The sequence below is a fragment of the Choristoneura fumiferana genome, chromosome 12 (assembly GCF_025370935.1).
Source record: "Choristoneura fumiferana chromosome 12, NRCan_CFum_1, whole genome shotgun sequence".
Classification (NCBI taxonomy): domain Eukaryota; kingdom Metazoa; phylum Arthropoda; class Insecta; order Lepidoptera; family Tortricidae; genus Choristoneura; species Choristoneura fumiferana.
The window spans coordinates 9,636,418-9,663,075 of NC_133483.1; the positions used below are offsets into that span (position 1 = coordinate 9,636,418).

The following is a 26,658-nucleotide window of genomic DNA, read 5'->3' on the forward strand; positions in this document are numbered from 1 at the left end:
TTATTTCTGGTTAGTTGCAGGAGACAGACGTGTAATATTGAAGTTAATTAAGTGATTAGTGACTACCATGTTCTGGCTATTACTATTCATTGCAGTGTGCATCTGGTCAATGTACTATAAGTGGGAAGGGCGGCGAATACGCAAAATACATAGCCAATTACCAAAATTGGGCTTCATGTCATACCCTATAATTGGACATGCATATATTTTTGGAAAAACTAATGAAGGTAAGCATTTTCATTTTATCTTTTAAAATAGCAGTCAAATAACCACATTTTGGCAGATTTCGTAGCTAGAAGGTTAAAAACTGGCTCTAATGTAAAAAAAAAAAATAAAGTATAGATTAAAACGGTCAAAAAGTTATTAATTATTTGTAGCTGGTTTTTATTTGCAGTTGAGTAAATGTTTTGAATTTATTCACTAACCTACACATAATAAAATTACAGTTTATAGGGTTTTTTCAAATGACAACAACGGAGCTCTTATAGTTTAGTCGTGCGTGTCCATCCGTCCGTCCGTATGTCACAGGCATTTAACTCAAAAGCTACACACCGTAAATTGTTAAAATTTGGAGTAGGAATAGATATCCTGTCATATGAAATTTCAAAAATAAATAAGTATATTAAAAATAAATTAAATGGCAGGCATTCCATATATGGAACAGAATCTGAAAAAAAAAGTATTTTTTTATAGTTTAAGTGTCCCCCTTCTCTAGCTTACTTTTCTTGGTAACGACTACGGAAAGGGAAAGTAGGAGCATGTCGGATAATAAAAGGGATACTGAGCATTATCCGACATGCTCCTGACCGATTTTATTTGGACCGGGTGGTCAAGTGGTTAATACTTAACCTGACTACGAAGCTTGAGGTCCCGGGTTCGATTCCCGGCCAGGGCAAATATTTGGTATGAATAATACGAATGTTTGTTCTCGGGTCTTGGATGTTTATTATGTATTTAAGTTTGTATTTATCTACATAAGTATGTTTATCCGTTGCCTAATATCCATAGTACAAGCTTTGCTTTACAAGTTTGGAACTAGGTCAATTGGTGTCAAGTGCCCCATGATATTTATTAATTATTTTTAATTTTTAATATTTACTTTGAAATAACTCTCAACTGAATGTGTTTTTAATGGGATATCTACCACAAATGAAGCTTGAAAATGGAGACAAAATAAATCTATTTCACACTTCTTACACGCTTTAAGGGGTGGGTGAAAAGTAATCTACGCAAAATAAAAATACTGGCCAGTATGATTTTGTATTCACTGGTTATTCTTTTTTCAAAATATTGGACATTCATTTGTTTATGGTATCTCGTTCTCCTTTGTCACATGACTGAAGAAAATTGAGCAACGTGCTGTTATAAAATTCCTCACTGAAGAGGGAAATACGCCCTCGCAGATAAAACAGCGTATGATGTGTTTGGTGATTCGTACCCGTTTCACCATCAAATTTTGGTCAAAACAATTTAAGTGTGGTCGTGTGGGCTTCGAAGATGATCTTCGTAGTGGGCGGCCAATTTTGCAGTCACCGAACAAAATGTTGCCCAAGTGAAAAAATATATATTAGAAGACTGGTGAGTGAAGCAGTGGGAGATAGCCAGAGATGTGGGGATTAGCAAGGAACGAGTAAATACAACAATTCATGAACATTTAAATGTGTCCAAAGTTAGTGCACGCTGGGTGCCTAGAATACTGAATTCTTTCGATATGGAGAGAAGAGTTCGATGATGTGAGGACTTTATCCCACCAAAAACATAAATGTAAAAAAAGAGAGTCAAGTTCAGTACAAAAATTATACTTGGCTGTGGGCTTCGCCGCAAAAAGAATGGAGATCTAAATGAGTGCCAAGTTCTATGCAAAATCCAAATAATACATATCTCTATTTCTTTGCTTTATTGGATACCTATAAAAATTGCTGTTATTTAAAAAGCAAGTGTTATAGGTATCCAATAAAGCAAAGAAATAGAGTTTAATACTTGTTCATAATGTAATTTTGTTCCTCATCATCATCATCATCCCAGCCTATATACGTCCCACTGCTGGGCACAGGCCTCCTCTCAGAACAAGAGGGCTTGGGCCATAGTTCCCACGCGGGCCCAGTGCGGATAGGGAACTTCACACGCACCATTGAATTGCTTCGCAGGTTTGTGCAGGTTTCCTCACGATGTTTTCCTTCACCGCAAAGCTCGTGGTAAATTTCAAGTGTAATTCCGCACATGAATTTGGAAAAACTCAGAGGTGCGAGCCGGGGTTTGAACCCACGACCCTCTGTTTGAGAGGCGATAGGTCAAACCACTAGGCCACCACGGCTTTTTTTTCCTATAAATACATATTTTGTTCCTATAAATACATATTTAGATTTTGCATAGAAATTGGCACTCATTTAGATCTCCATTCATTTTGCGGCGAAGCCCACAGCCAAGTATAAGTTTTGTATTGAACTTGGCTCTCTTTTTTACATTTATGTTTTTGGTGGGATATCATTACTTTTGATAAAGAAAACTAGGCAGGTATTGAGATTTAATGTTTTTTCTTGGGTTTCTGCTGCGTGGTTTTCTTTTTTATGCTATTGTCTACATTCTCTTGAATGTTAGAGATAATAGTGCGCATTGCCCATTTATTATATCTTTTTAATACGCTTCCTGTTTATGCTTAAATTAACCAAGTCCGGGCGATATAACGATCTCAGGCGGTTATATTCTACTATAGAACTATCTTGTGCCTTAATTTGACTAGGGTCTAGATAATTAAGGTGTACTCCGTCTAGTGCTTTAACTCTGGAGAGCGCAACGTAGGCCTGTCCTTTGCTAAATATCGTAGTGCCTATGTCGAGAAGAGCGCTGTCCAGATTAAGTCCTTGTGATTTGTGGATGGTAATAGCGTAAGCCAAGCAAATAGGGAACTGTTCTCGGTGAACATATACATTATTTAATATCTGAAAGTTAGCCTTGACATGTTCTAGTTCATAAGTTAAATCATTAAATTTACTTCTGTTCTGTGTATGCTCTGTGTGTGTTCTATTATGTGGTGCCGCGCGCCGCCGACGACACACCGTTGGCCGGTTGTTTAGCGCATATTACAAGTTTTTTGTATGGGGACACCACTTATTTTTTGACTTAACATTATTTTTATATTTCTGTTATATAGCAAATATTATAATACATATATTGGGATAGTTTCAAATATCTGCTTGTAACGGTTCCAACGCTACAATTATTTTTTTATTGTATGGGGACCCCCCCCCCTATTTTTTAACTTTTTTTATTTTTAGATTTTTTCCTACACTTACACCCAATCACCGAGCTGGATTCCAAATCCAAAAGGATTAATCATTCTAGGTCATCTGGAAGTAGGTTAGATTTAGGTACTTTATGTCAGTCAGTCAGTCAGTGCTAAAATTTACGACTTTTTGACCTTCATATCTTTATTACCGTTTGAGCTATCTTCATGAAATTTGGGTTTCTAGATGTCCTTATGGATATAATTAAACACACGTAGTTTTATGTGTTTTCGTTAAAGAGGTTTTGAGTTATAGAAGGGTCAAAAGTGGCACCAAGTGGTTTCTGTAATATTACACTCGGCGCTGGCTAGCCAGTTCCTTTGCTTGAACTTGGCTTGACCCGCTGCCGCGTGTCTAGATAAAAATGAGTCGAGGCAAGGAGGAGGAAACTATATCTAGAATAACCTATATCTATAGTAACCTGCAATGAGATCTGGATTAGGCAATGGGATCCCGAAAGTAAACAGAAGTCATTGCAGTGGAAATTTAAAGATGCGAAGCCACCCAAGAAGTTCAAGGTTCGTGCATCGGCAGGTCAACTAATGGAAATAATTTTTTAGAACGCGGATTGGATTTTACTAATTGATTACCTGCCAAAAAAAACTACAATGAATGCTGATTATTACGCAAATGTACTACACCAGCTTAGAGTATCAATAAAATAAAAACGAAGAGGCAAACTGAGCAAAGGAATTTCGCTGTTGCACGACAATGCCCCAGTGCACACTGCTCGCCCAACAAAGCTGGCCATGTATAAAAATGGCTTCGAAGAAATCAATCACCCTCCTTACAGCCTAGACCTGGCCCCTTGCGGCTTTTATTTGTTCAAACTCTTGAAGAAAGATTTTAGGGGACGCAGATTTTTGACGGATGAGGACATGAAGTCAGCAGTTAGCCAGTATTTTAACGATAAACCGAAAAATATTTTTTTAATGGTTTAATGTCACTATTTGAAAAGTGTGGCAAGTGCATTTCTCTCGCAGGGGATTACATAGAAAAATAAAAAAAAAACACCCTCTCTAGTCTTTTCTTTCTTAGTTGGTAGATTACTTTTCAGCCGCCCCTCGTATATTTTTAACTTCATCTGTTTAATCTAACGTAATCTTTGAACCACTTCCTGTTGTAGTATTCACACGAAATTTGTCATTTCCGCGTAATTCTGTAGATAATACAGTAATATGGTATCATGAAAATTATCTGATGATGGAGCCGAAAGCTAGGCACTGGAAATCTGCGATAGAACAACGTGATCTGGCCGTGTTTAGGTTTTTTTGAGTCCTTAGGATTTATTTACTTTGCTCAATATTAATTATTCAGGGTCTGATGAAGAAGCAGTAAGGCAAGCAATGGAACTTCAAGATAAAACAACATAACCTAGCCGCGTTTGGGATTTTTAGAATAGTCTTGGGTACACTTTGACTCTGACTGGTATCTAGGGTCTGATTGGACTGCTCCATAATCATGCAAGTTAAGAATTAAAGCGTGTTTTTAGTTTATTGTAATAATGTACCTTAAAATAATTCTATGAAATGAAACGTTATCATATAATTATACAAAAAAAATCCAATAGTTAGTTGTCAAAGTGAATCGGCGCAAAGTTAGTTAGTTGTTCCAATACAAGTGAAATTCGTATCCATTTAATACCAAGTCAGTTTATTTATTCAGACTCTACTTAAGGGTACGTACTTGTCTTAAGTTATTACGTCACTAGCTTTTGCCTGCGGCTTCACCAGCGTGGATTTCGGTTATCGCGCGCTGTTCCCTTGGGAACTGTGCGATTTTCTGGGATAAAAATAGCCCATCTATATGCCAAAAATCACCTCGATCCGTCGCTCTGTTTCGATGTGAAAGACGGACAAACATACAAACACACACACTTTCGCATTTATAATATTAGTAGGGAATAACTAACCTAACAACATCCTATGGTGACCATAACCATATTAAAAACCTTTTATGTTTTAAATAAATAGATTGTCTTGGCCATCGCATGAAAACACAATGTATCTCACAAGTAATACATATTATATTAAATTAGATCCCTACTCTATAAAATATTTATTAAGGAAAATTAAATTACACCAACAATGTCAACTAAAATTAAAATAAACAAAATAAAATCAACTTAAATCTATAATATTAACTACAAACTAAGACCTAAACTACAACACTACTACTACTACAATTAGATTGTTCAGTGCGATTGCCAAGTCAATCTATTTATTCAAATTCAAATTCAATATTCAAATGATTTATTCAGTAAATTGGCAATGGGCACTTTTACACGTCATTTTTTTAAAGTCGCTTGTCACGGTCAGCTAGGCACTACAGCGCCAGTAGATGACGTTAGTGTGCAAATTCCACGTTTTTTTTTTTCGGTATCAAATCGTGGATATTTTTATAAAATAATGTACATACCGCCAATAGCGCGAAATTTGTGATATATCCTACCAAGTTTCAGATGTATTTTAATTTAGAAAATACTTTCACTTGATCGCTGCAGTTTTGACAGAGATATTTTCGCACACATGCTTGTAATTTGTTGTAAACAGAAGTCTATGTTAATGAGGGCTATCGCGAATGAATTCGCCACTAGAGGCGCCAGTGAAGCGTGAGGTCTCCGCATAGTTTTTGGGTGAGCTATGCGGGTTTATTTATAATTAGAATAATTTTGTGAATATTTTGCAATATCTGAGATTAATTATGGCAAATATGCGTTCCGGGGCAATGAATGTCTGTGTTTTGAGACAGTTTTGTCTTTCGGAAACCTTTGTCCTCCCTTTTTTCCGAACAAAACGGGGACTATGCAACACTGTGGCATGCTCGATATTTTTATGGTACGGTTTTAAGGTGTATTAAATATGATTTTAATCTAAACTTTGTTTTGACGCCCGTAATAACAGACTTTGAAAGCCATACTTAAAAACCTCACGCAACAGTGCGCCATCTAGTGAGACAAAAAACGATAGCCCTCATTTCGCTCACATGATCAAAGAGCAGATTGGCCTAGTTGCATAAGGCTAGAGTTTACCCTACCCACAGCTTAAGAAGTTCGGGTTCAAACCCGTTGTATGATTTAGTTTTTTTTTTGTTTTTTTTTTTATTGTTCTCAGTTAATGATGTTAATATTTTTTTAAATGTGTAGCTAAAAATTTATAAAACCTAATTTAGGCACAAGTTTTTTTTTTTAATTTTAGGTAAATCTGAATATGCACAGCACAACTACAGTAAGTACTATGAGACTTATAATTCCTCACATCCACTCAAGGGTTGCTTGGTAGAGATCCCTTCGAGAGATAAGTTCGCCTTTACAAAGTCAAGGAAACCGAATCACGTACCAGAGTGGAACCCAAGTGGAACCTTTTCATATTCATATTCTAATTCCTGCATGCAGCGCATCGCGATTAGACGTGTCGAATATTCTTTAAAATTAATAAATAATCACTTTGCTGAATCGTGACCTTGTTTACCGATACGAAATCTGTGCTTAGTGCGATCTTTGAAATGTTTTCTAAAGTGTAATAATACCTAGAAGTTATATAAAAATGGAAAATAGTCCTTTCAACCGGAGTGCGAGGACTGCTCGCACCCCCCCGAGTACGCCCGCCCCTGGCCCTGCAGCGCCCAGCCAGAACGATGACGACATGCCCGAAGTTATCTCAACTCCTGAACTGTCGAACTGGATGTCGTCAATTGAACAGTGCCTCAACGAGGTGTGCTCTATCGCATCCGAAGGGAAATTGAATGCAGAACAGAAATTGCGCATTAATAACTTGTGCCGGAAAGTAGCTCACGGTACATCTCAAATGGCAGTTCATTATCAGTCTGTGAAACTGAGAACCGTCCAAGCCCACTCTTCTATTCAGACCCTCAAAAGCCAACTTGATTTATCCCAGCAGCTCCAGGACCTGAAGATGAGCATTGATCAGTCGTCGAAACCTGCCACAGATCTATCCCAGCGCCTGCAGGACCTCAAGCATACTATAGAGGAGTCATCAAAACCGGCTCTGGGAACTTCTTTTGCTGACATGGTCAAAAAAGGTACCAATAACTTCATCCAGCCAACAAATTTCAGTTCAGTGGTCATTTACCCGAATAACAAGGAAAAGTCAAGTGAAGAGACAAAATCCCTGGTCCAAAAGCTTATCTGCCCTGAACAGATGAAACTCCATGTGAGAGGCCTTCGCAAGACAAAGAACGGCGGCGTAATTATCAGCACCGATACTAAGGAGGACATCATGAAGCTTAAGCAGTCAGTACAGCTTACGAACTCAGGCCTTACGATCGATGAACCTCATAAACGTAAGCCCAGAGTGGTTGTTATAGGCGTGCCCTCATCTATGCAGGAGAAGGACGTCTTTACCTGTCTTTACCATCAAAATCTAGCAGATAAACTTCAAAATGTCAGTCTCGAGTCGTTCTTAAGCTCTATCAAGCTTAGCCATAAGTCGGGCAAAAAAGACGCTGATACTTGTAATTACGTAATTGAAGTAACTGCATCAATACGTAAAGCACTGATCACGAAAGACAGGGTCTTTGTGAATTGGTCATCTTGCCCTGTAAGAGACTTTACTCTGGTCACAAGATGCTACAAGTGTCAGCAGTATGGGCATGCGGCCAAATCATGTCGGGATTCTGCCTACACCTGCGGCCACTGTGGCAACCAAGGTCACGCAATTAAAGAATGCCCAAAGAAATCTGAGGATCCTAAGTGTGCGACCTGCATGCACTATAAGAAACCTTGTGGTAATACTACAGGTGCTGCGGACTGCCCCGCAAAAATATCGGCTGAAAAACGTTATATCAATTCCATTGATTATGAAGGCGCCTAAGAGCGCCAGAGTTTTCCTGTCCTTAATTATTCGTTATTGTTTTTATTTCTGTATTAATTCAACTTCAACTTAATATTATTTATACTTACCTAGTCAAATTATGTTTTATATATAAATCATGATCATCCTACTAACCTTAATTATAAAAAAACGTACTCTAAGAATCACTTACACAACATCTAAATAAAGCAAATAAGTAAATAGGTAAGTGTAAAGAAATTTGTCAGCAATTTTAGTATCGACTTTGAGTCTTTGACCCAGTAAAAATTCCACTGACACGCAGTTAAATATAGGCATACCTAGTAAATATTAAGTATTATTAAATATTAATATGTTTTACATATTTTAGTTTGTTAATTTTAATTGTTTGGATTTCTAGTACTTAAATTTGCTAATCTAACAAGTTCCATATACCGTGTACATTGTTTATTTACTATGTGATTATTTTATTTTTGTAAATATGCTCGTTAGCCTGAGATACAGGGTTCACTTAGTAACCTTAGTTCAGGCACACGTGTTACGTAGATTTTATCAAAAGATTGTATTTTTAAAATTGTACCGCATTTTTTCTGAATAAATCATTATTATTATTATTATTATTATATTCAATTGCGCTGTAATTTCTTTGGCAGGTGTATGGGATGTCAACATGACATTAGTAGCAGGTTCCACCCTGGTACGTGACTCAGTTTCCTTGACCGTAACTCATCGATTGTTTATTAATTTTTTATTTACAATACAGTTTACATACTATGAGAAAATTAGTCATAATGATTATCCCTATACATACCTACACACACAGGCCTCCTCTCACAATGAGGGCTTGGGCGTTATTTTCAACGAAGGCCCAGTGTGAATTGAAATATAGCACGCACCATTAATTATTTAGCAGGTGTGTGTACGTTTTCCTTCAACGAAAAACACGTGAAAATATGAAATTAGACTTGTTTATTTTTATTTCAAATTTAATTGGTTGGGTAGTAATCGAAGCCTCTATTGAACAACAAATAAAAAAGTCCATCACTAAGTCAGTTTTTATTTATTTATTTATTTACATCAGTCAATTAAATTAGCCCACATACAACCACTGCTGAGTGCCTCTTGCATTTTCACGCCACTTTTCCAGTCTTGTGCCAGTCTCGTACACAGCTTACCAGCCGACAATGTATGTTATGACAGTGTTTTTCACTCTGTAATTAAACATTTTATTATGAAAATAAAACATATTTTGAAGAAGCATATTTTGTCAAATGAACTTTTCTCTGAACTCCAAAATTACCGAGATATGAGGCTCAAAAGTTAGTCCGCTACCAAGGGGACTTGGAAAAAAAAACAGTAAAAAAATCTGTCCTAAACACCTACGGTCATGGCAACTGATACTTTAGGCCTCCCCCATATTTCCCCGTGTTGCCAATACTCGCCACGCTTGATAAGCGGGTTGGCGAGCGTAGTAGTATATGATGTGGGGTTGCTTGGAAAACGCTGCTGCCAATCTTCTGATATTATCCCTCAGCCGATTCCTACGGTACCCACGGTACTTACTTTTTAATTTCCTTATAATGCGTCTTTTTCGAGACCAGAGTATTGATGCTTTATGTAATTTTTTCGCAAAGTTCGTGGCTTTATAGTTTCCAATGTGAATTATAATTCAGTTTAATACTTGAAAATATAACTGCATTCACATTATAGATTATAGATAATGATAATCCCGCCAACTTCGAGGACAAATTACAATAATTTAATTTAGGAAAAAATTACTCCATTAGTTTACAATGTCATGACAACCAATGACAACAAACGTCAACTTCAACGTCAACGATTTTAAAACATAAGTTTTTTTTTATATTGAAATGGCCACTATAAGATGTTGTTAGGTTAGCTAATTACGAAATAACTTTCTGTACTGTGTTAAGACAGAAGGAACCTTAGGCAGGGACCAAATAAATTAACCAACTTGGTACGAGTTCGTATTACATGAATATCACAACTTTTTACGGAAGATTAAGAACAGAGTTGCGAGACTTGCTTTTTTTTTACAAGTTATGTTTTTGATGGCTTCTCATTTTTTAACCCCCAACGCAAAAAGAGGGGTGTTGAAAGTTTGACCTCTATGTTTGCCTGTGTGTGTGTCTGTCAATAGCTCTTTTTAACTTCTCTCTCTAATTTATACACTAAACACTCATTTTGTTCCAAATTTAAAGCTTCTATGTCTGCTAAATGTGCCTTAGAGTTTTGATGATCGGTCAGTCAGTCAGTGAGTGAGTGACAAAATTAAGAAACTTTGACTTATTATAATTCTTAAACTACTAGTTCAAATTGAATGAAATTTAAAATATACTGTGTTTATATAATAATCGATTGGTTACTAAAAAATCAGGCTTCTAGTTTCATCCAAGTTATAGGTGGGTCGAAAATGGCCTGAACTGCTTCGCGAAAGGAGGGGTGTTATAAGTTTGACCGCTATGTGTGTCTGTCTGTCTGCGGCGCCGTAGTTCTTAAACGGGTGCATTGATTTTAATGCGGTTTCTTTTATTTGGTAGCAGGTTTTCTAGCGATGGTTCTTAGACAATTTGTATCAAAATCAGTTCAGCCGTTTTTGAGATATTGAACTTTGAAGTGACAAAGTCGGGGGTTTTCCAATTTTTTTGTTGGTTAGGTTAGTTGTAATAATACAGATCTTATTTGTTAAAGATTTACGGCATGATAATTCACTGTTGACGAGACTGGTAAAAACAAGAAATAGTAATAAAAAATGTTCCCTTTTTCAGAACGAATGGATGGGTTAAGATCTCTGGCAAAAAGGGCAATTGAACTAGGCGGTCTTACAAGTTTGTGGATGGTGAATAGATTATATATTTGTAAGTACCTACTTCGCATTTTCAAATAAATAAACTGGCTGAGTGCTAGTCGGACAGTGGTTCTTATAACAGTGGGCCCCTTAATTAAATTTTAGGTTTTGTTAACGTCATGTATATTCCCCGCTTAATAAATTATAAAATGTCAAAATTAATAAAATACAATAAAAGACAACTTAAACCTATTAAAATGTTCTGAATTATATTTCATTTAAGTATATTTCATGATATTTAACTTAGTCAGATTTTATTGTGATGCTGTCATAATTAAAGAGATTTCGTGTTTTAGTCGTAATACCCAAAAACTATACCTAGTGAAATACATTTAAAACCGTTTTGAAATACGTGTAAAAACACTAAAAACTCCAGTTTTTTTTAACAAATATAACAAAAATATTCATTCATTCAAAAATATGTTTTCATTTGTTTTATTATATTTATTTGAAGTTTCATTTTAAGCTTAATTATAAATACTATTTATTTAAATCAAATATCAATAAACTAAAAAACCAAACTTTAAATATTGTGTAAACATGCATTTTGGCTGTATTGCCTTATTGGTATCTTTAAATAACAATTACCTTACTGTAACTATTAATTTTACTACCTACGCGAACGAAGTAGGGGGCTAAAGCTAGTTTTACCTAGGTATATATTCAGAGGATTATGACAAGAGACATGATAGGATATAATCATGCAATTTGTTGAATAAGAATCACTGTTCTTAACCCTAAAGCTTTTATTTTTCAATCAATACAGTAATTTTAATATCTTTAGTGATGCATGATTTTCACATTACAATTAATGTCTTTATTTTCAACAGGTGTATGTGATCCTAACGTAGCCGAAGTGGTTCTTAAGTATTGTCCAGACAAAGATGACACCACAATGAGGCTTTTGCGCTCATTTTCCGGTAACGGGAGCATATTTGCTACAGGTTAGTTTAGTAGGGTGAATTTAAAATATTATGTATAGCAGCTTCATTCTTTGCGATTTATTGTTTACATGCTGTAGTAGCGCCACCTAACGTCAGCCTTGCACGGATTATAGTTTTTTTTTTTTTTTTACTAGCAACATTTAGTAGGTAACGGTGTACCCCCACTCATTAACCTAACATTCCTGAACAGTCCGTTCGGCGTTTTCAAATCATTCTGCGTTTCCGTGCTCAAGCCTTCGCACGTCTCCTGAACATAAAAGTTAGTCCGTTCAAAAAAGTGTAGACTAAGTAGGGAAGGGACCCGAGCTACGAACATGGGAAAAAAGAGGAAACACGACGAAAGTGAGGAAGAAATTCGGCGAAAAATTCTCAAATTGCAAGATAAGCTTGCAAAAACGACGAATGAACGTGAGCGTTATTCACCAGAAGAAAATCTAAACGGTAAGTTTTATCCTTGATCAATTCATGATGCGAGGATACCGCACCTGGGTTACCTCTTTCATTTGCTAAGTGATGCGTACTGCTAAATCTGGGCTGTTACTGTCACATTTTCTTGATCAAAGGTTGCCTTCCGGCTATAAAGCCACTGCCTGTTAATAAAATATTAATAGGTAATTGATGGGAGTTTACCAAATGTGGGTACTCTCTGTCAAAATAAAAGTGATGCGTACTGCTTTCTGGGCTCATACTGTCACATTTTCAAAAGATAACGTTCTAAATAGAACCATATTTTTCACCGATGTACCACCTACATCGGAAACACATTATACGGAGTTGCTACCGTATTATTGTGCACCCGAATGGGACGCATACGAGGAGCAATCGCCACAGCTGCCAATGTCCACGCAAGGATCTACATCACGAATGCCTTCGCCAAGTCCAGCCGTGCTCTAAAATCTATCGCAACCCGCCTCGCCATTGAACTTGCCTTCGAAATCCAAAAGCTTAATGGTTACTTGACCTGAAATGTATATTTCAGAACCAAATTATTGTTATTATTATGAACGTTTAGTTTAGAATAGTTAGTAGTATGACGGTGGAAGCAAGTTTCTATTCACTTTCCACTGTAACGTAGAATATAGTTTAAATTTGAAATATAGCCGCAACCTACTTCGCGGTTACCGTCTTGCCTTTAGTACATTTTTAAAACTAACGAGGACCTCCAGTACATCTCCAAAGAGATTTCCGCCTTTCATAAAGACGTGGCTTGTCAAAGGACGTTAAAGAGAATCTGACCAAGGAATATTTGGTTCCTTGCAATTGCGACCTTTTGTTAGCCCCTGCTCTCAACCCGGAAGTAAAAGTCTCTTTACCTGATGCTCTAGTAAAAAGAGACTCTTCACTCCTCTACAAGCAAAAACAGCTTGGTATTGCATTGTCTGCTTTAGCTTCCGTAACTGAAATGGCGATTTCAAACGAAACTTCAAAACAAAAAATTTTGAAGCCACTAAGCGACGCTTGTCGTATTCTTTGCGATAGCCACTTTATGGAGTCGAGAACCCGCAGGGGTTTTATCATATCAACCATTTACTCAAAATTGAAACAGACTCTAATCGATTCTAGTAGGGATAAATTTTTGTTTGGAGATAACGTTTCAGAAAAATTGAAAGCAGCAAAAACTATCCAACAGTCTGGGAAGGCATTAAAAAATGCCCCTAAGCCTAAATTAAATCGTCCAAATATTCCCTCAACAATTGGAAACAAGGGTAATTTAAACTTCGTGCCCCAACACCGCAAGACGGACACGAAGACGAACAGCAACCGGCGAGCAACCACTTACTCGCAGAGACAACTGCCCCACAACAGCAGTGTGCGACGTCCCAACGACCGCGCACCGCCGTCATCGAGGACAGCGGGTGCTCATCACCGGAAATAGTTAGCCAGGTACAATATGCTGGCAGGCTCCAGTATTTTCTTGATAGCTGGGCTACAATTACTGATGATAATATACTTTTATCTTGGTTAGAAGGATATACAATCCCTTTCAAATCTACTCCTTATCAGATAGATAACCCTGGTGTTTACCCCAAAACTAAACAAGAGCAAATGGATTTTGATCACTGTATTAAAAATCTACTTAACATCAATGCTATATCTCACTGCAATCATGAACCTGGTGAATTTCTTTCTTCAGTTTTTTTAGTGCCAAAACCAAATGGAGATAAAAGATTTATTTTGAACCTGAAACTTTATATTAAATTTATTGAAACTAAGCATTTTAAAATGGAAGACTACCATACAGCATCAAAATTAATTACAAAAAACTGTTATATGGCATCGATCGACCTGAAAGATGCATATTTCTTGATTTCGGTACACAAATCACATAGAAAATACCTAAGGTTTAAATATAATGGCATTCTTTATGAATTTAACTGCCTTCCATTCGGTCTTTGCACTGCACCTTATATTTTTACGAAGCTATTAAAACCAGTCATAGAATACCTAAGGAAAGTTCATCATATGATTTCAGTGATTTACCTTGATGATACTTTTTGTCTTGGCAGAACGTTGTCTGAGTGCGAAAGTAATATTGCACTAACTAAAAAAGTATTTGAAAATCTAGGTTTCCTAATAAATTTTGAGAAAAGCCGTTTTGTGCCTAAAACACAGTGTACTTTTTTGGGTTTTGTTTTTGACTCTGAAGATATGATAATAAAATTACCAGATTCTAAAAAAGTAAAAATTAAGCACAGTCTCATTAGTATGTTAAAAACGAAAAGATGCAAATCACGAGAATTCGCTAGGTTTGTCGGTTTATTAGTGTCTGCTTGTCCCGCAATTCAGTACTCATGGTTATATACCAAATACTTTGAACAGTTTAAATATACATGTTTACTTAACAACAACAATTACGAACAAATCGTAACAATACTTTATTGAATCAGGCGTTACTTTGCGGAGGTCTATATCAATGAACCTTACGATAGCTAAGCTTATGCAAAATATGCGTGTTCATGCAGTTCCTCCACCTCCACACTGTAAGAACACACACAAATCACACAAACCCATCTATCACCACCACCACACTACACTGACGCGTTTCGAACTCAACCAGAGCTCATCTTCAGAGTGACACAACCGTACACCATGCTACCAGTTGTTAGACTAACGAACCACAACCACCGTTTTAACTTGTCACTGTAACTCCCCAAGTACCCACATACGTTTTATGAAATCAACCTGAACTAATAAAAACTTCAAACCGAATTCTGCACAGCCAGTTTTGAGATTACCTTATTTTGATGATTGCCCTGGAATATGTCCAGCTAGATGTCTGGAAACTTATATTAATAAAACACAATCACTTTGTAAAGACGATTTTTTATTTTTGAGTTACAAAAAACCACACTTAAAAGTTTCATCTCAAACCATAGGTAGATAGATTAAGGATATGCTATTTAATAGCGGAATAGATACATCTATCTTTAGTGCCCACAGCACTCGGCATGCATCCACCTCTACAGCCAACAGGTCTGGAGTCCATATTGACACCATAAGGAAAACTGCAGGTGGGACAGACTCCTCCTCAGTTTTCGCAAAGTTTTATAATCGGCCAATAATTGTCAATCCCAATGATTTTGCAAAAGCACTTCTCTCCTCCAGTCATAACCTGTAACAATATAAAACAATTAAATAATAAGAAATAAAATACAATTGGTTACATATTTGAATATCGAAAGTTAAAATATCTACGGGTATAATGTCGATGTTCAAAATATCGAAAATTAAAATATCGATTGTATCACAATATCGAAAGTTGTTATACCTATGGTCAAAATGTCTAAGATTGAAATGTCGATTGATTAAAATATCGAATGAGTAAAAATATCGATAGCCAATATATCTAAGTTGTAAATGTCAACATATTTGAATGTCGAAAACTAATATATCGTACATACAAATCGGCTTTATTGATTGCTCCTTTCTCTTAATAGCATTTATTTTACATAATCTAGTCATTTTGTTGTGGTCACAGTTTTAACCTAACCGAACCAAATATTTTTGGTAATTCATGTTCAATAGGTTAGGTTACGTAAGTATGACGTTAAGGCGCGAAGCGCCTAAACCGAGCGGAATAGGACCTCCGCGAAGCGGAGCTCCGTCGACCCCGTCACGATAGTTCATACATAGGATTTTCGATACTCTGTACTTCGATATTTTGGACTTCGATGTTTATATCTTTCGATGTCACTTTTGTAGATAAATATATTTTCGATATATTGGACGTAGATTATCTAACCATTCGACAATATAAACTTTCGTTATTTTAATTTTCGATATTTCGATACAGTCGATATTTTAATTTTCGATATTTTGGACATCGACATTTACCCGTAGATATTTTAACATTCGATATTCAAATATGTAACCATACAATTACTTATGTAAAAAAAAAAAAAAAAAAACTGAAATTATAAGTGTAAAGCAAATCATTGTTAAAATTATGATTTAAGTAATAATATCACCAAATTTATTGTCGAAAGTTACAATAAGTAGGTAGTTATCAATTATGAAACAATACTTACCAGTAAGTTGTTGGATACATTTGTTACTACTGCTTAATAAATCCACTTGTTATTAGCACTGGTTTACTTCTTTTGCATTCTTCAGTTTCACATTTTATCTTGTGGATGCTCTGAACATCTACAGAATGTAAACAAGAAATCGCAAAGAATGAAGCTGCTATACATAATTGCAAAATCAAACGAACTTACCAAGTGAAGTTCGATGACAATTATGTAAGCAGCTTCATTCGACGAGATGTATGCATTCCCACCCATGAATTTATTATCTACCCTACCCAATAACAAAATAAAATGTGAACAAAAAACTAGCTCTAAACAAAATGATTTGAAAACGCCGAACGGACTGTTCAGGAATGTTAGGTTAATGAGTGGGGGTACACCGTTACCTACTAAATGTTGCTAGTAAAAAAAAAAAAACTAAAATCCGTGCAAGGCTGACGCTAGGTGGCGCTACTACAGCATGTAAACAATAAATCGCGACGAATGAAGCTGCTTACATAATTGTCATCGAACTTCACTTGGTAAGTTCGTTTGATTTTCAAACTGATTATTTAAAAATGCTTGTCTTGAAGTTTTGTGAATAAGTAAAGTTTTAACACGTTCTGTTACTTTTCTATTGCGCTTTTGTAAGGTTTACTTGTATCTTAATGAGTGTGTGTAACATTGTGGGTAAGTATATTACATTACTTTATTGAAATATAACCTATTAGTATGGACTACTTAATAGGCTAGTGTCTTAATGAAATCTAATTAAACATTAAAATCGAATTAGTAGGTACAGCCAGCAGCAGATAATATATCTACACGGGCCGAGTGTTCATAAAGACATAATACGTTTCAATCGTCACAAGGTTATTGACACCTTAGTCAGCATTTTCACGTGAGCTTTCAGTACGTCTAAAATATCTCAACAGTTTAATTTTTAACCCCCGACGCAAAAAGAGGGGAGTTATAAGTTTGACTGCTATGTGTGTCTGTGTTTCTGTCTGTATGTCTGTCTGTGGCTCCGTAGTTCTTAAACGGGTGGTTTATTTGAAAACAGGTTTTCTAGCGATGGTTCTTAGATATGTTTTATCAAAATCGATTCAGCCGTTTCAAGATCATCAGCTCTTTTTGTTTGCTGCGGTAGGAATCTAAAACGCATATTGGGTATTTACTTTACTTTCAAACATAATTTTGTGGGACCTAAAATATGAAACATATTTTATATATATATATATATACATACTTATAATAAAGCTGAAGAGGGTCGAAAGTGTGTATGTAAACGGAAGATATCCGAAAAAAAGTTGGCTGGGGATAGTTAGAATCGATAACAGAACACGTTCCAACAGTTTTTAGAATTTTTGTCTGTTTATCTCTTTGTCTTTTATTTGACCGCGCATCACGTGAGAACGGCTGAACGGATTTTGATGCAAACTTTACTAATCTGTCGAGAAAATCCCCTGCCAGGTTATAAAAATTCAACCCCAAAAGGAGGAGTAGCCACTACACTCGATTGAGTTTAGTTTGCACCTGAATATTATGACGCTTCTTAAGAAAGAGATGCAGACTTTTTTTCGACAACTTCGAGTACAGTCAGCACTAATATCTGACACAACAAGCGTGCATAAATATCTAATAAGACTCTATTTTCAGGGCCGGAAGGACGTATCCGATATTTTTGCACGCTCCGCTGTGGCAGATATTAATGCTGGTGACTGTGTCCCAATTAAGATTGGTTTTTGCAGCCTTTTTGTATTTTTTATTTAAACTCCAAATTTTGTTACTTTTACGGTCATCCCGTAAAATCCATATCGAAAATTCAAATTGAAACATCTGTTCTCCTGTCCAGTGGTAGTGTAGGGGTATAGCACGCAGCACGGAATGCTGAGTACCTAGGTTCGATTCCCAGCGCTGGTCTCTTTTTCTGGTTTTTCTCTGCATCTATGTTTATATTTTCGATTTAAAATTCCCCGTTTAACTAACACATGGCACTGAAATTATACGTTGTGGCATGAATACGCTACTCTGAGGAAAGATTTTACCAAATTAGCGCTTCATTTAGCATTCGCATGTGTCAGGCCTTTTGATGATTCTGCTTAAAAGTAAATAAGTGGCAGTTTAAGGGAATAATCCCCTTGATGGCGGCTAATATAATAAGTTGACTTAATCAAAGTTGAAATAATAATAATAAGTTGACCGAGAGGCATCTGTCAAATGATTGAAGAGAACCTGACTGCGTTCGGGTATGAAATAGGTTAATTAAGAATAATCAGTCAAAATTATATTGCACCATGAAGCATACAAATGAATTTATACATTATAGTCAATAATTTTACCATATTAATTTGTTAATAAAAAAATTACCTAAGGTGTGCAACTTTTTCGTGTTCACCCATATAAGGCATGCATGTTTGTTATTATTTTAATGTTCATAATAAACATTTATAACTTTTCCTTTTTCACATTCTTGGATTGAGTAATATGCTTTTCAGCAAAAAAATAAATAACATTTTGCTAAATTTCGGCTAGATAGACTATCTTATTATTTTGGTCAAATGGTTGTACGTTTGCTTTTTTCTAAATTTGTTTTTGTTTTGAATGCTATAATTTAGTCATAAGGCGTGTTATTTTATTTTTTTGATGTTTTATTTGTTTTTCCATGAAAAATACTTATTACTTTATAATTATAATTTTTAAATCTCTTTTAGTAAACATTTGGCGACCCCGGCGCAAAGTTCTCGCTCCAGTCTTCAGTATAAAAAACCTCCAAGGATTTGTGAGCGAATTTGCAAGACAAGCAACAATTATGACAAAACTACTGGAACAGGAAGTTGGTAGAAACGAAATTTCTATGTGGAATTATTTTAATACCTATACTTTTGACGCAATTTGCAGTAAGACTTATTTATATATTTTTTTAATTCTAGTAGGTACTTTTATTTGACAATAATTAAAGAGCCACTGACATGGATACAAAGATACACATAATAAGTCCGGGGGAAAATTACTATGATGGCTCATAAAACCACACAAGGATGCTTTTAAATTATTCGAAATTCATAATAGTATAGTTCAATGACCTTCCTTTAACAGTTAACTATTTAAATTTAGGATTCCTAACCTCTATTTTGAATAAGTTTTTGGTAAAAAAAAAATACAAGCTTTTTTGCTGACTGTACTTTTTAAATAATTTATTGAATCAGGCGTTACTTTGTGGAGGTCCATATCAATGAACTAAAAGAATTTCCTTTCTCACCCGTGACCTTACGATAGCTATGCTTATGCAAATTATGCGTGTTCATGCAGTTTCTCCACCTCCACACTGTAAGAACACACAAATCACACAAACCTTTCTATAACCACCATCAAACTACACTGACACGTTTCGTCCTCAACCAGAACTCATCTTCAGAGTAACACAACCGTACACCATGCTACCAGTTGTTAGACTAACAAACCACAACCACCGTTTTAATTTCGATGCCTTAGTTCACACTCGTGCTAATTACAAAAAAAAATCAAATTTAACTTTGTTATTGCCATATATATTAAATGAAATTCTGCGTCGTTTGCTCTTCTCAGAAATCTGTAAAGCCTTCTGCTTCTATTAAAAACAATGTGACACCATAATACTAACTGCGACGGATGCGTGTAATATTATACTAAAATCCATTATTTTTTTAAATGTTACGAATGTATAGGTACTAAGTGATTTAAGGTTGTTAGGCTTAAATTCAAAGAAATGTACACCAATCCTAAGAACATTTAGTCCCATCGAAAAGTTATACTTTCTTGTCTGCAATAATAAATTAAGTAGTTTTAGTAGAAAAAACATTGGGACAAAGGTGTCAGAAGTGGTTTTATAAATCGATTAAAGACACTTCTGGTTGAACTTTTTATCTGCACAAACATGTTAAGCCATTTTAATACGATCCGTTCTAAAATGTATTGAAGATACAATTGTTGTAAGTGCCGATGGTTAAATTGTATCCTATTATTTTTAATAAAAATGCGTTGATGCGTTTACTTCTTTAAAAACGTTTTCGTCCAATATAATAACATCTTGCGAGGTTTATTTTGTTATTTAAATGTTTTTATTTTGACGAGTCATATTCTTTACTGATTCATACTATAGTACTTCGCCAATGTCTTAACTGCATTGATTTCATACTATGGACGTGCACACTTGTATTAATTGAGGGGGCAGGCTACTTAAACATTAATTTTCAGTATAAAGACTTTATAATTGTAAATAAATATTTGACATTACAATATAATGTCAAAGACCTATTCTAAGATAGAAAGTCATAAATTGAACATTTTTCCCCACCATTGATAAGATATTCACGTACAAACATTAAATTGCTCTCCTGTAAAATTTTCAAAAGTGTAGTTAGTATGAGTGTGAACTAAGGCATCGATTTGTCACTGTAACTCCCCAAATACTCGCATATATTTAATCAAACAAAACAAAACTAACCGCAAATTATTAATAAATTTTAACCGTCCTTCAAAACTTTCTTGTATTTTATCTATTTACTGTGGAGGTTTTTTTTTTAACTACCATTGTTGAAATTAGATCCAAGCCGTAGCAAGGGAGATGAAACTAAATTTACCTGCTCATTAATAATAGACCCCACTGTTGTACCTAATTATCTCCATGCATTCTTAAACATCGAGACAAAACCCCTTGCCACAATAATGTAACACTTCATACGAATCTGTGTCCGATAAAGAATGATTTAATTCCAACAGATGTTTGGCAAAATTCGACCTACCAGGATGCTCATTCCTATATGCCGAAACATGCTCTTTAAATCTAGCATTAAACCTGCGACCTGTCTGACCAACATATACTTTACTGCAGTCATTACAATGAGCTTGTATACACCCGATCTATTTCCTTTATCCGCCTTCTCTTTGTGGTTACACAGTTTAGAGTACAAAGAGTTGTTAGTCTTAAAGGCTTCCTTAACATTGTTTGATTTTAAAATACCATAAATTCTATCAAACAAAAAAAACAATGTTTAGGTTTAAAATAAAACAATGTTAAGGAAGCGTTTAAGACTAACAACTCTAAACTTACTTACTATACAGGAGTAGAAAAATTTACTTATTTCTTTCAGGCGGAAATGATTATACATTTTCAAACTATATTTTTCAGAAAACAGTTTAGGCATTGAAATAAACTCCCAAAATAACCGACATCATCCATTCTTGCAAGCATTTGAAGACGTGTCGAGACTTTTAGCAAAGCGAGTTGTTAGCCCGTGGTTGTATTTGGACTTTATTTATGGACTGATTCCGGAAGGAAAAAAAGTAGCATATTGCAGAAAAGTGGCGTACGAATTTGTTGATAATGTGAGTAGTTTAACCTGTAGTCATTGATTTTGGGACCATAATTCATTTATGTACCCATGCTATTTATAGATTTCAGGTAATTAAAAAAAATGTTAATTGAAGTAGGCACTTAAACTACTTTCTTACCTTTTGCTCGGTAATCTTGTTTTTGAAACACAAATTACTTCACAGATCGTTAGACTGAAACGGGAAGAATTGGCAACGCTCAAATCTAATAATGGTAAGAGTCGAAACAAAACCTTAATAAACGGATTAAGTTAAGATTAAGCGTAAGCGTGGACGACTGTTGCATAATAGAAAGAAAGTGAAAAGTACAATCAGTTTATGTTATGTATTTCCGAAACACAAGTGACGATTAAATAAGTGGTGGTAGTTAAATTCAGTTGTAAACGCCTAATGTTTTGCCTAACATTTACAACAACAAAAAAAAGCATTTTAGTAAAGACTACATTTATCATCATTCAAATTTTTTGTTTATTTGCAGAACCCGTAGAAAACAAAACCTTTCTCGACATGATTATAGACTCTTCTAGCAAAATAAAGGGCTATTCAGATGTAGAAGTTCGGGAAGAGGTTATAGTCATTATGTCTGCTGGGAGCGACACTTCGGCTGTTGGTACTGGTTACACCGCTGTTATGTTATCCAGGTATCCGGAAGTGCAAGAAAAAGTATATCAGGAGTAAGTTGTTTTTTAAATTAAAGTTATTTTCAGATAATATTCAGGTACGTAGTATCACTACTAAATGCTACTACTAAGTATTTGTGATGAAAATAACTTTTAATTAAAATTCACTGTCACCCCACTAAGGGTTTAGTCTATGATAAGACAATTTTATAAACAAAATTTTAAAACAATAATGTACATACTACGAGTAATAAGTTGCCACTGTCGTTTTAACATAAGTTCATTAATTATCGTAGGGTGACCATGGTATACCTACTGCTGTGGACAAAAGTTCCTCAATACTTAAAAACTTAAAAAGCCCTATTTCAAAGAAGAAACACTAACTCTTATGTTCTTTTATTTTTAACCGACTTAAAAAAAGGAGGAGGTTCTATGTTCCACTTTTTGTATTTTTACAAGCTTTTATTTAGTTTCACCTGTCCCGTTGTCTGTCTGTCTGTCTGTCGGTCTGTCTCTCTGTCTGTCTGTAGTCAAATCTTGCAAGTTAAATTTGATCAACTTCCAGTGGTCAGATTGATTTAAATTTTGGAATACTTATGTAAATTGCGTGACAATACAATAATCTAGTAGTGACATCCTGGTAGTCCAGCCAGGATCGTCTCCGTAGGACAGAACTCTTCAACGGTTAATAGCATTGACTTGAAATTTGGTATGCAAATGTAGTTTGGCTGACAATACAAGAACAAATTGAACAAAAAGTACAGTCAGCAAAAAATATTGTACTAAAAATTAAATTTTTATGGTTAGGCTATTTGGTTAGGAAAGCACAAGACCGGTCTGAGTGGAGAGCCTTGGGGGAGGCCTATGTCAAGCAGTGGACGTCTTTCGGCTGACATGATGAGGTTATTTTTGTATGTATGTTCACTCTTCAAAGCTAAGTAATTCTCGCTCGTCTATAAACGATCATGATTAATATACCTAGATAAGCGACAAAGAAAAAGCTTTAAGTTAATGATTCTTTTGAACTGATCTTCTTTTTTTATATCCGCCTGAATGGAAAACGAGCAAGTGGGTCTTCTGATGGTAAGAGATCACCACCGCCCATAAACATCTGCAACACCAGGGGTATTGCCACAGACCTTATATCGAGATAGACCTTAAGAGTTTACCTACCTTGCGTGTAAAAAGTTTGATCCACGGTCAAAGTTCTGTCCGACCTAAATGCGGGATGCCTTTGAATCGGTTCCGCGCGCCTTTCAATCGGTACCGTGCGGTATTGATTTCTCATCACTAAATCTTGCTCGTGACGTCATCGTAGAAGTACGAAAAATTCGACACGCTAGGTTGGCATACAGTTTGAAGCGCTCTTTTTGTCTATCTCGATATAAGGTATGTGGGTATTGCAGATGCTTGGCCTAGAGGCCTAAGTTGGGTACCTCAAGTGCCAGTAATTTCACCGGCTGTCTTACTCTCCACGCTGAAACACAACAGTGCAAGTACAGTTGCTTCACGGCAGGATTAACAAGCAAGATAGTGGTAGCAATCCGGGCGGTCCTACCACCTGCAAAACCTACCACCTGATCTGCAGGTAGGCAACGGAACACTGTTACAAAACAACGTAACTAAGCCGTGTTTAGGCTTAATGGAATGGTTGCGAGATGTGCTTTGGTTACAAATTACTAAAATGTGAGAATTAAAGAAAAATTTTAACAAAAAAAAAGTAAAACCGACGCCAAAAAAATTTTTAACAAAAATAGAACCGACTACAAAAATATTGAAAATAATATTCGGAAACGCCAATTTGTGGATTACTAATACTGGCCAAATCTGCTACGTTCCTTCTGTCAAACTCTACTCGCTCTCAAATTACTTTTGCCTCGCTTTTGATATAATATACTAGTTACATCAATAAAAGGGGTCACACCAAATTGACAAGATTTTGAGATTTCAGCTTTTTGACTTCCGACTGACTAAAATGCCATATTATTTATAGTGTAGGTAATTATATTTTTGTATTACCTACTTACCTTTTACAACGTATACCTAATAATCTGTTCTTTTTTTACTTAAGTATAAATAATTGCTACAGGTTGGAGGAAGTATTCGGAAATAATAGCCGCCCCGTTACAGCGGCAGATTTGCCAAAACTTGTATATTTGGAAGCAGTTGTAAAAGAGACATTGAGGCTGTATCCCCCAGTTCCAATTTACGTCAGAGAAACCCACAGTGACTGCAAACTTCGTAAGCATCTTGCACTGTAGATTAAGTGAGACGTAAAATTGACAATATTAAACAAACTAAAGCACTATACTATAACTGACGAAAACGTAAAGAAAAATATCACAAGAAACGGCAGTGTTTCCAGCCTTTTCTAAAAAATATTATCACCTTGAAAAACTCAAAGCTAGAAGCTTCAAAGCTAGAATAGGAACATTTTGGTAAAATTATTCGGAAATAATAGTTTGTAAAATTTATTAGAGATCTCGTAAAAAAAATACAAAAAAGACTTCAATTATTTTTTACTATGAACATCAATCTCAATGTTTACATTTACTGCTTTTTTGTTGTTTAAAGTTTTTGTAATATTTAAAAATTAAGTTCTTCCGACTTGTTTACAGCAAATGGATTGACAGTCCCTAAAGGAGTGGCCTTGCTTTTTCTCCTACATGGGATGCATCGCAACCCCAAGTACTGGGGCGACGACGCGGAGCAGTTCCGACCTGAACGCTTCTTCGAGGGTTCCTTGCGTCATCCAGTTCAGTTCATTCCTTTTAGTTACTCCGTTAGAAATTGTCTGGGTAAGTTGGAATAGGATGTCGTGAAAAAAAAAAAACTTAAACTTTTAACACGCTAGAGACTTGATTACGCCGTAATTTTTAACCTATTAAAAAACCGGTCAAGAGTATATCGGGCCATGCTGAGTGTAGGGTTTCGTAGTTTCCGACCGTCATAATAGGCGGACTTAAAATACGACTTTTTTAGTTACATAGGTACTAACTATTATAGTTTAAAGGCTAAACGGGCCAATTTCCCACAATACGTGAAAACTCTTCAGACCCAGGAACGAACGAACGAACGAAAGACAACGAAGCAAAGACCACCAACGCAATTAGGGGTATCGCCTTGGTATCGCGTAGAGTAAGTTCCCTAAATATGGACCACCATATTGTTTTTACTCAATAAAACTCAGATTATTTAAATTAAATTAAAATCAGTCGAAAATTTGTAAGATACTTACTATCTAAAATAAAAATTAAATTCAGCTGTAGATCCCAAGATGCAACCCTGTGACAGACATTCAGACAGCGTAGCGCCAGTAGGAGCGGTTTTGCACTCCGTCCGATTCGCATCCGATCCGAATCCGCGAACATACGGTCCGAAACCCTCGTAGAACTATTTTTATGATAGTTTATATACAAGTTCCTATTTCCGTCATCCGATTTCACCATTACACATATTATTACGACTACTCCGGTCCGTATTTTTACGGACTCTGATCGTTGTAGTGCAAAACCGCTGTTATAGACGTTTGTCATATTACGGGTTCAGTTTATTAATGAAAATAGTTCGAATAGCCTAAAAATAATCCTTTTGCTTTCAGTCATTACTTTGTATTTTTATTTTTTAATAAATTATTAAACTACTGGTTTCTGCTCTTTAGGTGGAACTTACGCATTGATGTCTATAAAAACGGCGATGGCCACGATGCTGCGACGATACAGACTGTTGCCGCCTGCGGGTCTCGACCCTCAAAAGATAAAGGAACCCTTGCCTGTTTCTTATGATATTATGATGAGACATGTAGATAATTATACTTTGAGATTAGAATTTCGACATAATGATTAATTTTAAAAAGGTACAATATCGTTGACATTTGTGAAACTTTTATTTTAATTATTTACTTGTTATTATAAAATACGTAACTAAATGTGATATGATATTAAATGAATGTGATAATATCGAATGAGATAGTTTGCCCGTCAATGAACCATAATATGAGGCTGGAGACAATGATGATATTGATAATAAAGATGTCTTAGATAGCGAACTTCAGAAAAAATATTTACTGATTTTGGTATTTATTATTTTGGTTTTTCCGTTATGAACCCCCCTCCGGCCAGATTTTCTTCTCTGTTGTTTTTTTCAATGTGCTCTAGCTATTGCACATCTGTCCCAAATCAAAACCTAGCAAGGGAAACTTTTTGGTCAAATACATTATTCTAATAAACCTGCCTCAAATTTTGAGCTG

At 35.6% G+C, this 26,658-nt stretch overlaps 3 protein-coding genes across 3 annotated transcripts; all 3 read left to right on the forward strand.

The window, feature by feature from the left end:
* On the forward strand, window positions 1–26,471 carry LOC141433262 (cytochrome P450 4V2-like). The gene is made up of 10 exons (XM_074095226.1): window positions 1–227; window positions 10,885–10,974; window positions 11,795–11,908; window positions 19,131–19,316; window positions 21,587–21,783; window positions 21,955–22,003; window positions 22,268–22,463; window positions 24,499–24,650; window positions 25,028–25,207; window positions 26,071–26,471. Exons 1-10 carry the CDS (start codon window positions 68–70, stop codon window positions 26,253–26,255), a joined length of 1,509 nt encoding a protein of 502 aa, XP_073951327.1. The 5' UTR covers window positions 1–67; the 3' UTR covers window positions 26,256–26,471.
* Window positions 5,652–9,306, forward strand: LOC141433263 (uncharacterized). Its single transcript, XM_074095227.1, has one exon. The coding sequence runs from the start codon at window positions 6,830–6,832 to the stop codon at window positions 8,114–8,116; it is 1,287 nt and encodes a 428-aa protein (XP_073951328.1). The 5' UTR covers window positions 5,652–6,829; the 3' UTR covers window positions 8,117–9,306.
* On the forward strand, window positions 11,931–13,784 carry LOC141433264 (uncharacterized). The gene is made up of 2 exons (XM_074095228.1): window positions 11,931–12,349; window positions 13,507–13,784. Exons 1-2 carry the CDS (start codon window positions 12,223–12,225, stop codon window positions 13,782–13,784), a joined length of 405 nt encoding a protein of 134 aa, XP_073951329.1. The 5' UTR covers window positions 11,931–12,222.
* Window positions 26,472–26,658: the final 187 nt, after the last annotated feature.